This window comes from Lithobates pipiens, unplaced genomic scaffold (genome assembly GCF_037356315.1).
Source record: "Lithobates pipiens isolate NorthernLeopardFrog02 unplaced genomic scaffold, aLitPip1_a1.2 Scaffold_25, whole genome shotgun sequence".
Classification (NCBI taxonomy): Eukaryota; Metazoa; Chordata; class Amphibia; order Anura; family Ranidae; genus Lithobates; species Lithobates pipiens.
In genome coordinates, this window is record NW_027507787.1 from 157,402,680 (window position 1) to 157,415,134 (window position 12,455).

General features: G+C 41.5%; 1 protein-coding gene across 1 annotated transcript in view; it reads right to left on the reverse strand.

The window, feature by feature from the left end:
• Positions 1-2,152: 2,152 nt before the first annotated feature.
• The window catches only part of SMC3 (structural maintenance of chromosomes 3), a 105,801-nt gene continuing 95,498 nt past the window's right edge, over positions 2,153-12,455 (reverse strand). The window contains exons 26-29 of the mRNA XM_077455061.1: positions 11,545-11,736; positions 9,505-9,682; positions 5,602-5,708; positions 2,153-2,636 (exon numbers count right to left, since the gene is read on the reverse strand). Coding sequence (XP_077311187.1) covers positions 2,565-2,636; positions 5,602-5,708; positions 9,505-9,682; positions 11,545-11,736 — 549 coding nt within the window. The 3' untranslated portion in view covers positions 2,153-2,564. The remainder of the gene's footprint in view (positions 2,637-5,601; positions 5,709-9,504; positions 9,683-11,544; positions 11,737-12,455) is intronic.

Genomic DNA, 12,455 nt, shown 5'->3' on the forward strand with positions numbered 1-12,455 from the left:
TACCTCTATCACTGTCCAACAGTGGAGGAGGGCTGTGAATCTCACATTACCCTATAAAAAAATCCTTTACTCTCACTGCGGATGCCCAGGCATATTTCAGAAAATCTGGGATAGGTGGATAGAAGACTCCTCCACTTGTGCAGACTAAAGCTAATGGTTCATTAGAACTAGGTAATAAGACTAATTTGCAATCATCCTTTTTGCCTATGACAGTAGAATTCACGTGCATCTATGTTTTCATGCTAGAGAAATAAGGCGATATAGACAGTAAACCTTGATATGTATTGTCAGATGAACTTTGTATATCCTATCAGTATATATTGGTGCCTGTTGCATCCGGCATTTAGTGTGTAATATCATGTATTGACTTATGCTCAATAAACTTTATTTTAATTTTAAAAAAATAATGACAAGATGGTGCTATGACCTCAGCCACCCTACTCAAGGTTTCTTTGTACCATCAAAACTAGGACATTGCCAAGCCTCAGTCACTAGGCTAGCTCTTCACACATTGGATGTGGTTTGTGCCATCAGACATTACCTGAAGTTGACTGCTGCAATTCATTAGTCTGATCCCCGCTTTAGCTTCCTGAAGGCCAAGGGAAAGGTCATACAGCTTCCAAATCAACAATTTCCCACAGGACTAATCAGCCTATTATACAAGTTTATGGTCTAAATGGCAATGCTCCATTTTTGGTGACAGCTCATTCTACAAGGAATGTTGTCTTCTCCTGGACTATTCATTATCGGGCGTTGGTAGCTCAAATTTGTAAAGCTGCCAACTGGTCTTCAGTAAAAACTTTTGCAAATGTTTTACCAAGTGGGTGTTCATGCCATTGAGGACCACCTTCGGTTTAGTTGTTGGTTTAGTTGTCTGGGGCCTGCTGGCCTATTGCCCTCCCCTCATATTTAATACTTTGGGACATCCCTAACATAATGGATATAAAGATATCCCATGTCCTGGTACGTAGGATGAAAAATATGGGAACTATGGTTTAGTCATTAAAAATAAACACAAAACTTGTCTTTGAGTACTTTACAGGTCACAAGGCTCCCACACCCCTCTTACTTTGTGGTTCCTAGCTTTCTTCAAAAAACTGCAGCCTTCCATGGAGTAAAAGGAAAAAAATAAAAAAAAAGTTAAAAATTCAAAAAGGGGGGGATGAATACCCCCACAGCAGGGGTTTTAACAATTCCCTACTTAAAAGGGTAGACAACCTTAGCACACTTGGTGTGATGGATCTTCAAATTCCATAAGAGACTGACAACCACGGGCATGCTGAATGTTATACAGTGCAACAGTTGTGCATTAACACTGGTCAAAGACAAAGTCTTATCCAAGTCGCACCCATCCAAAGTTGCATCAGTCCCGGTTTACACTTGTGCATGGTGCAAGATAGCATGCGATTCACACTGCAAATTACATGTGACGTCTTTGCGATGTGATTTTAGCCATACAGAAAGTATGGCTGATATCGCATTTGGACCAAACTCGCACAGGACCCTTTTTTTGGTTGGCACCAAAATCAGATCACATGGTCCTGCATGTGCAATGCAGGACCAGTAATGTATGATGGTCCTGTATTGTAAGTGATAACATCGGAGAGAGGGTTAACAACAGAACCAGTCGGAGACCTGCGAGAAGAGTGGATTCAGGGGACGAGTTGTCAAAAACAGAACCATCAGGGAGGAAAACTGCAGAGTAAGGCAAGTATCATCACCTAGTAAAATAAGCATCATATTCTTTTCATCGGTTGGGGGCAGGGTACATTGGTATGTATAGGTTTTTATGCTCTGAGTAAGGCTTTAATTATAGATTTTTTTTTTTTTAAAGATCAATTTTCACTTTGTTGCACTAAATTAAGCATCTTTTAATGAGATCACTCTACATACTTAGTAGCCATGATTAGGAATGTCATATTAACTAGTAGAAGTGCTGATAAACTCAGGCAGGCCTGCCATTCTCTGCCATGAGCCTGCACGTGACCAGGCTGCAATGATCACTATGAAGATATGCAGCCTGGTCTTTTAATTACAAGCTGCCTTGACCTACAAGTGGAACCTCTCAAACCCAGAGGAGATTATCCTGACACTTCAGGTCCACTGCTCTCTATAACTAGATGTGATTTATTATCAGACAATGATGCCATCACACTGTAAAATCAGTTGTTTTATTGACGCTATTTTAAAAGGAGGTACCCACAAGGCAGTCTGGTAAAAACAAGAATTAAAATGCACTTCTGTGGAAAGCATAAAAACAGCGTTTCAGGGATTGGGGGGGGGGGGGGGGAATCCTAAAAGGCAAAAAAACAAAAAAATAAAACAAACAAACAACAGCAGGTATATAAAACCATATCAACATGACGTACAGAACACAAACGCAACATCATAGTACAAAACATGAAAAGCTTGCCATCTGAAGTATTAAAACAACTCTTGGAAAAAAAACTGGCTAAACGAGCGCAAAAATTTTACACTTTTTTAAATATACAGAACCCGCTGCGAAGGTTAACAGTGGGTAACATTTTGTACAATGCCTTCCGGCAGAACTATTGACAGGTGCATCAACCGTGAGTCGTGTCGTCTTCCACAAAGTCCTTGGCTTGTTCTGCTGTGATCACGTCAATGTGACTCACCTGAAAAAAAAAAAATGCACAATGGGGGAAGTTAAATAACGCAGATCATATAGTCCTCTGCCCAGACGGTGAGGTCTCTGCTGTCTCATCAACAAGCCTGGCATTTCATGTGTGTTTAGGAGCAGGTTATGAGAGTGAAGGGCAGCAGATGCCTGTGACGGGAGCTGATACCCGATACCGGCCAAGAATTTTTTTTTTTTGCCCAGTAATAACAGCCGGGCTTCTGTTCCAAAACGAGGCCTACTAAAATCGCTGTACAAACTTATATACAGGCAGTCATGTGCATATGACCCTATGAAACCAAAGACGCTGAGCAACACTTATGACAGCTTGAAGTCTGAGGATCGTTTTCAAGTACCTAAATAGTACATTTTGTAAATATAACTCCCATCACCCCACTAATCTTGCCACTCGCCACCTATTACTCCATTACATTCTTAGGTAAAGCTAACACAAGGGCTTAGCATCGATATGCTTCTTTTAATTGGTAAATTAAAATTCTTTTCAGATATAATTATAATTAATGTAAATCAAATCAATAAACATATGCTGTACATGTTGTATGTGTATTATATTATAATAGATATAATCTTAGTAGTTATTGGAAAAGGATGCTAAATGTCTGGGAAAAGGGCACTAAAGGGGGGAACTGCAGATACATTAAAAAGTATACAATCATACTAATAGAGAAAACACTTTACAATAGCTATTAATATAAAACTTAAAAGCAGAAGTAAAGTGAACAGGCAGTCCCTTTATTGTGAAAGAGACATGCAACGTCTCTTCTACAATAAAATATACTTATCTGACTGTTCCCAAGCCTCTCTATAACGTACATTAAGCAATGCATGGAAAGCTCAGTTTACATTTCGGTACACTGCCTGTGTGCTGTGATGACTGCACTCCTACGCATGTTCAGGAGAGACATAATCCCGTGCCTGCCAATCGGGACAGCCAAAGACTGAATTACTGGAACAGAGGCAAGTTTAGATTGGCTTTAAAATTAATACATATGCAAAGCCAGGATTTTTTTGTATTTAGTATACAATCCTGTTTTGGAGTACAATGAGAAACACAGGATGTCTGCAACCTTTAGGTTATAATGCCATCTTTAGGAATACTATAGTATTGTAGGCCAATCCAGCACAACCCCTCTCATTTGAAAGGGTCTAATTTGGCAGCAGTACTACCTGCTGAACACAGCAGTGATGTTCTGCCCAAAACAGGATCCGGTATCATTCTTATGTGATGTGACTTCTGTTTCCAGGTCCCCTGCACCGACAGGCACACACAGGGAGTCCATCTCCACTGAGTGAAACTTTAGTTTGTAGCCCTGGGGTATGCAAGCATCCACAAAGATTAACAAACATCTCCCCACTTTGAAAAGTGGGGGCACACTTTTATGCAGAGGAAGGCTTATCTAAAGACTAAGAATACTTCTAGTGGCTAGGGGGTCCAAGCATGGAAGCCATGGGGAGAGGCAAATTGAAAAAGGATCAAATTCTTCTTGTGCAAGGGTCCTGTAGTTCGACACTTTAGCCAAATTGATTTACTTTGGGATAATAACAGACTTCAACTCTACAGGAGTAAGCTCATCAGTCAAGGACTGCAGCGACTCAATCAGATCTCTGAAGTCGATGGATGTAAGCAGCTATGGCTGCGGGCAAATCAGATATGGAAACTGCAGCAAAGGGCCTCTACGATCAGAGTCAATTAATTGGGTAATTTGGGTCATAAAGTCCTGCATGACAGTGGTAAAAACAGCAGCTGATATCGCAAATGACTTGGCCACACCAAATAGACCGAGGATGGAACAGACTAACCCCGGAGAGCAACATTATTCTGCATCAGCACATCCCTCAGCTAGAATTAGACATGTTAATATGTGACAGTAAGGCAATGTATAGGCTCTAGGTAAGAGGCAAGGCTTTAGGCAATTCCGGAAAACAGACAGCTAGTGGAAGATGAAGGTCAGATACTAGTAGGTAACCAAAATAACTGTAGGCGGACAGGAGGAATGGGTCAAAGATAGTGTCCCATGTGACTCTTTGCAAGCAGGATTAGCAGCAAGGAGATGCTTCCTCACTGCTGCATAACAGGAAAGAGTGCTTGCATGCGACACTTCACCCAACGGGTGATGTCAGCATTAACACTTTCTGCTGTAAAACCAGCAAGAATGGAGAATGAAAAGTGCTCAGCCTATTGGTGAATGGGGTACCTTCCAGTTACCAGTCTGATTGGCTTACTCACTAAATGAGTCTTCATAGACAGGGCAAGGCACAGAAAATATGTCAGCGGCTCTGGACCTAGAAAGTGCTCCAGAGCTAACTTATCTGAAAGCTGTCCGTAAAGCCTCCAATCTTACTGTAGATGGCTGTATAACCTGAAGGTTAAAGACTTGCTGTCTCTCTCAATGGATGAGAAAGAATTACATTTCTCCAATTCTCCCAGAAAATATTGTATATGACAAGATCAAAAGACGTAAAAACACAGATTATCAAAAGAAAACCTTTTAAAGCATTTACCATAAAAACAGGCTATAGAAGCACGTATGTGACTTCGCACTTAAAGCGGAGTTCCACCCAAAAGTGGAACTTCCACTTATACGCTTCCTCCACTCCTCCCCGAAAGGTGGCAAATGTGGCATGGGGGGGTTTGGTCTAGGAAGCGTCCAGAGACGGGGCCGAGGTCCAATCTCTCAGAAGTTCGGACCCCTGCCAGGCCAATAAGAAAGAGTAACGTTCATGCCGAAGCCGAAAGGCATCACTGCTGGTTTCCCTTAACAGGAATGGTTGTGGCAGCACCTGGAAGTCGATCCAAAGATCAGATGGGGTGCAGACATTGAAGGCTCCCTGGACAGGCAAGTGCTCCAATATTAAAAGTCAGCAGCTGCAGCATTTGTAGCTGCTGACTTAATTTTTTTTAACCCAGGCTGGACCTCCTCTTTACAAATTTGAAAACTTACCTTATTTCTAAACTTCACTCCATAAAACTTGTCAGCAGATTCTAACAGCTCAGGCCTGAAGGTTGTGGTAATGAACTGGGCATGTGATGCCAACTCTAAGATCATATCTGTAGATAAATAGACAAGAGGGAGAATACACATATACAGTGTTAGTTGTAGGAAAAATTAAGCAATTCACAATACAAGACCCAAGACAGGTGAAAACCGTTCATGACATTTCCCTTTAATTTGATAGATGGTTGCACTGACCAGTGGGGAAGTGGGAGGAAAAAGACCACACCAAATCTTTGCATGAATAGATGTGGCAAAAAGTGTGTACACCTAACCATCACATCTATATGAGCTTGTTGGACATCCTATTTCAAAATCATGGTAATGAATATGGCGATTGACACCTTTTGTTGCAGACATAATGGCCTCTACTCTTCTCAGATTGTTTTTCACAAACTATTGGAGTGTGTATGTGTTGTAGTTCAGGTGCCTTAAAGCTGGTTGAGAAGACCTGGCTTAAATTTTTATAATTTTTTCACACAACTAGAGCTTTTTTTTGGTGGTATTTAATTATCACTTTCTTAAAATGTATTGCTAAATAAACAAAAAAAGACTGAACAATTTTGGGGAAAAAACAAAACAAAAAAACAGTGCAGTGCTGCATCATCATATAACTGGTGTGGGGGTGATCGGGGACAGTACGAAGAAAAAAAAGTTATGATTTTTTTTTTTTAATGTTTTCATTTTTGTTTACACATTAGGTTTACTTATAGTAGTGCATTACAGTGCTATAAGCAATCGTTTTACTGAATGAAACTGATTGATTGTTTTGTTGTGATTAGCTGCGATTGGTCAAAACTCTGTCATGGTACAGATAGGCTATGATTGGAGGAAGTATTGCCAAAATCTCACTAGTCTTGTAAACACTGTAGGAGGTCCCTACACCACGTGAGTGGCGCTCTGACGTCACGGATGACGCGGCTCCACACACTGGCACATGCTTGATGCACCTATTGAGGCAGTGGACACCATCTTTATTACTGGCACCATAATACTATATATTAAAGCATACTGAACATATGAGTGCAGTGAGCACCTACACCTGCAAGAGACCAGAGCAATCGAGCACTGACATCCGCAATCAACCTGGTTCCCTGTGAGCTATACACCTGCAGGGACTGTGCTTTCCTCCTCTGACCCAGGAGGTGGCTATACTCTTATATTGGTCTGGTAAGCGGGTCCTACGACCCTATACTTTTGGTTACAGTGCGGGTGCACTTTACTGCTGCCTTTATGTGTGTCTGGACAAACGGACTTCCATCAGTGTTTTGAACAAACTGACACTACACAGTGCTGAAGCTTTAAGAGACTCTATTCATTATAGCAGAGTCCTGTGCTACTCTACATTACTCTCTTTTTTTTTTTTATCCAGATGAGGAATGATTATACTTGGCATGAGTGACTGTATACCCTCAGCTCAATCTGGTGTTGCATCTTAATACTTATATGCTTCAGACAAAGGAGCCATTAGATCATACCACCATTTAGCGTATTATACGCCTTCTTGCCGACAGCTTCATGATAATATATACTAGCTATTAGAGCCAGCACAGGGGGTGTCGGTGGTAAAGCGCCGCTAGTTTTAGCAGCGCTTTACCGTCATTTTAGAGGTGCTTTTTTGGTAGCTAACGGGGCGCTTTTAAACCCTGCTAGCGGGCGAATAAAGGGTTAAAAATGCCTGCAAAGTGCAGCTGCCCATTAATTTCAATGCTTTAAGCGCCTTTAACCACTTCAATACCAGGTACTTGTACACCTTCCTGCCAAAGCCAATTTTCAGCTTTCAGCGCTGTTGCAATTTGAATGACAATTGCGCGGTCGTGCTACACTGTCCCCAAACAAATTTTTTATCATTTTGTTCCCACATATAGAGCTTTTTGGTGGTATTTGATCACCTCTGTGAATTATTTTTTGCGCAACAAATAAAAAAAAAAGTGCGAAAATGTTGAAAAAAAATAAAGTTTCTTTGTTTCTGTTAAAAAAAAAAATTGTAAATAAGTTTTCTCCTTCAATGACAGGCACTGATATGGCTGCACTGACAAGGCGGCACCGATGGGCACTCATAGGCCGCAGTGATCGTCACCGATAGGTGGCATTGCTGAGCATCACTTGTCTGATCTGCTGCATAATGTTGTCAGTGAGCGCCCATTTGTGGGCTCTAATTGACATATATTTGTATATGTGGATGGCCATGGGGTACGTACCCGGCTATCCACATGTTGGGGGCTTCCCTGGTGGTCCAGTATGGGCATTCGAGGGGGGCTGCACTGATAAACAATCAGCGCAGACCTCCACCCCCCCCCCCCCATCAGGAGAGCCACCGACTGGCTCTCCTCTACTCGCGTCTGTTGATCATTGTGATCAGCCAGGGCTGATCACTTGGTAAAGAGCCTACTCTTTACCGAGATCAGTGTAGTGGTGTGTCAGGATACAGAGCGGTGACTGTTATCCTGCTGGACATCATATGACGTAAAATTATCCCGTGATTAATCTGCATGGACCCGCTGTTACTTATTTGGGGTTCTTGCCTCCCATCATTTTTTAGGCTGTGATTGGCCCTGTCTGTACCATGTGATCAAATTGATCAATCATAGCTAGCAAACACAATTGTACACAATTGATGGCATGAGAGACGCCATTCATTGTGTACAACTGTGACCTGCTGTGATTAGTTACGGCGGTCACATAATACCAGCAGCGAGCCGGTACACTGATCAGTCATGTCCATGGGAAACATATGAAGTCCAGTCAGCATGTGAAAGCCACCGCTCGACCTCATCGTGCTATTGGCTGGGCGGGAAGGTATTAACCATGTCTTTATGGAGCTTGCTTTGTGCAGAGGCAGTCATGTTGAAGAAGAAAAGAACCTTCCCCAAACTATTGCCACATGGTTGGAAGCGTTCAATTGTCTAAAATATCTCCGTATGCTTTCACATCAACAGAACTTTTCAATGAAAAACACCTGAACTTAGAGGGGTGCCCCCACATTTGTTTGGTAGTATATAGCAAATTCAGCAACCTGGATTTGCACATTTAGTGACCATTCTGTTATGCACTAGCAATAATTTTTCACTAGCAATAATTTTTGACCATTCTGTTATGCACTAGCAATAATTTTTCACTAGCAATAATTTTTGCTCCCCCCCCCCCACCTTTGCTTAAATATGCCCAGTTTCTGTTACTTTAAGAACTGAATAATAAAGTGGAACATTAGCCTTTTTTTTAGTTCTCATTTGTATAAGGTTTAGGACCTTTAACGGTTTCACCAGTCCTTTGTCCCCAAACCTTAAAATGTTTCTTCTTATCCACTTGAAATGGCTATAAAACATCACCAGGCATTAAGTGAGACATGTTCCCCTCTTGTCATCGCACTTACCACATAATATTGCCTCTCTGAGTACCATCTTTACAGTATTTATTGCTGCATCTCTCTCCAGGAGTGCAGGGTATTATAGTCTATTGTTTTATTATATTATGGTTTATTTGAATATCAGTATTTTGTCCCCAAATGGGAATATTTCTTCTTTAAAGGCACGTGTTGCAATCTGTGCCCCAGCTGGCAAAGGATTTTAAGGGAAATCTCTCCAGTGGTGACCAAGCAGCAGCAACCTGACCAAGGCTCTAATTCTAGCAGATTGCAATAAACCCTGTTAATGGACAATGTGCCAAAGATTTACCGATTTCAGGTACTTGTCCCGGATTTCACTCTGCTGTGACAGATGCACTTCAACAAGACAACACTGTTTTAATAAATTTATTAAAATGTTTCACTAAACAAGCAAGGGGTCTAGAAATGAAAAAATTAAAAAGTACACAAAATTAAATAAGGAAAAACAGGAAAAAAAGGCACAGTACCTGACACAGCTTTTCTGTGCTGGGCATCCAGAGCCTGGTCAATTTCATCAAACAGGTAGAAAGGGGCCGGGTCACATTTCTGGATTGCAAAGATCAACGCCAGGGCTACCAGAGACTTCTGTCCTCCAGACAACTGCTGCATCTCTCTCATTTCAGCTTGCTTGCCAGTGAAGGACACCTATGGGAAGCAAAACAGCAAGGACATAGTACAAATTTACATATTAGATAAAAGCTACTCTGAGGTGAGGACCCATTGGAATAGTTCAACATTCTCTGTGAATAGCTGCAGAGTAAATTAGACTTCTCTAAATGAAAAAAGTTCACAACCTTACAAGCACACTACAAAACTTGTAATGGTGTTATAGCCCTGCAGCTGGCCAGATGCTACTTGGTTAGCCATAAAGTGTATTTTAAGAGTATTTGGTGGGACAATTAGATGAATCAGGCAACTGGTCAGGTTCAGTCGCACTCTAGCCTGTGACTGCAAAGTGCAGGAAAAGCAAAACCTTGATGAACTTATCTCTATCCTACTAGTATTCTCATTTTGATGAGCACATGACTCAACTGGCTACTTATGCTGCTTTTTCCTCTAACACTTTGAATTCTGTTGTAAAGAGTCTGCAAAAGTGAAGGCAATTTTAGATACTTAAACTGTATAAAAAAAAAAAAAAAAAAAAAAAAGTTTATAGTTTAATGATGTTTTAACCAGCGTTACTTTAAAGGGGTTGTAAAGGTAAATGTTTTTTCACCTTAATGCATTCTATGCATTAAGGTGAAAAAACATCTGACAGTGTCTGCGCCCCCAGCCCCCCCCCCCCCCCGTTTTACTTACCTCACCCCTCGAAAGTCCCGTGCTTGTTCCCCGACGTCCTTTCCACCGTTCAGCCTGGCCGCTGATTGGCTGGAATGGATGGATGGAAAGCAGCGCAGCCATTGGCTTGCGCTGCTGTCAATCACATCCACTGACGCGGAGCGCCAGGGGGCGGGGCCGTGTGATACAGTGAGCGGCTATAGCCGCCGGCTGTATCACGGGAGCGCGCCCGCAGATGCTTCTCACCATGCGAGGGAGCTTGCATGAACGTGAGAAGCATCTGCGGGAGGAAGCCGAAACAGCCGCCGAGGGACCCTCAGAAGAGCAGGTTCGGGGCCACTCTGTGCAAAACGAGCTGCACAGTGGAGGTAAGTATGACATGTTTGTTATTTTAAATAAAATAAAAAATTCACTTTACAATCCCTTTAACTAGCAATTGCGTTGTCATTTTCTCCCACAAATAGAGCTCTCTCTTTTGGTGTGTGTATATATATATATATATATATATAACCATTATTGAGAATTCATTTTTTTATTTAACCAAAAAGTAGCGCGCATATATATATATATATATGCGCTACTTTTTGGTTAAATAAAAAAATGAATTCTCAATAATGGTTTACGTGACTGTTACGGCATCTACAAACTGATCTTTTTATGGAATTTTTTTTTATATAATAGTAATGGCAGCGATCAGCGACTTATAGCCACTTTACTTATAACACTGGTTAGGAAGGAGGTTAAACACCTAGGACTATCAAAGGGTTAACTGTGTGTCTAGCCAGTGTTTTTGTGTACGGTATTAGGTGCTACTAAGGTAAGAGGTGGATTTTATTCCTGGTTTTGCAGGAACACAAAACCCTTTCCTTCCCCCCTTGTTTACATAGGCAGATCTCAGTTCTGCATGCATTTCCGATGATCGGCAGGTGCCAGCGGACATCCAGTGCCTGGCACTCACAGGCTGACTTTTGCTGTGTATAATCATTGCAGAAGCGGCCCACCAGCAGCGTGCGCCCCCTGCAGGTGGAAGTGCAGAATCACATGTGTATGTACGCGATTCTATTCTGCACAGGAACGCAGCTTTAAAGAAATACAAAACTGCATTAATATTGGTTTTTAATATTTGCCTAGAGGGCAACTTTAAATATGATATAAAAGGCATATATTTAATGAATGTACCAAACACCTCTCAGCCTCCTCCCACTCTATCAAGCACTGCTGGTTCTTACCCGGATTCCAACACCAGTAAACTGATCCACAGATGGCACACTGCTCTGTGAGCTGGAGCCTTTTTCACTGTCTGCGTTCCCTTCCCCTTCATCTTGAGACTGGCTCCCCTCTACATCCCCTTTCTTCATCACCAGTGTGGCTTTTCCTCCTGGCACCAGCTTTTGGAACACTTCACTGAAGTTCTTCGATACCTAAGAGAGCAAAAACTGTCAGTTACACCACTCATGACACAGAACAAGATTTGCAGTTTGAATGCATACACTTGCTATTGCTGTCAAGCATGCATGCTAAGGGTTTTCCGACAGACATTTTAAAAAAGCTATGTCAAAAAAAAATAATAATAATAAAAATAAAACACCTTTTAATGGTTCAAAATACCTAAAAAACTGAAAACAAAGTTATTGGATACTAACCAACATGACGTTATAAAAAGTGTTTGTCCGTGCTTTAAACCCCAAATTTACACTAAAACTCCCCCCACACTAAATTACATCCAAGTACTAAATCTTTTACCTTGTTCCTGACGCCGCAAACCGCTTTTTAATACCCCCTTATCACCAGACCTACAAAATTCTTTCAGAAGCAATTTCTGGAAACTCTCCAGAGCTACATTTTCCAAAATGCCCTTTGACTACACACAGTATGTAAACAGTTTCTTGGGAGTGAACACGGTTTTCCTTGAAAATAAATCAATGTATTCATGTGGAGTGGTACAGGGGGGCAAGGATAAGCGGAATCCTGTAGCCCAGGAGGCAGGGCTGAATAGGATTTAAACGAAGGAAAACACTGTTAATCTAAACAGAAGTTTATTATAGGATTTCTGCAAGGTTCAACTAAGGTCAGAGTCTACACTGGCTGACTTTTCCTAACTACAACACGAAAATGGAAGGTAAAGCTTAAAACTGAACTA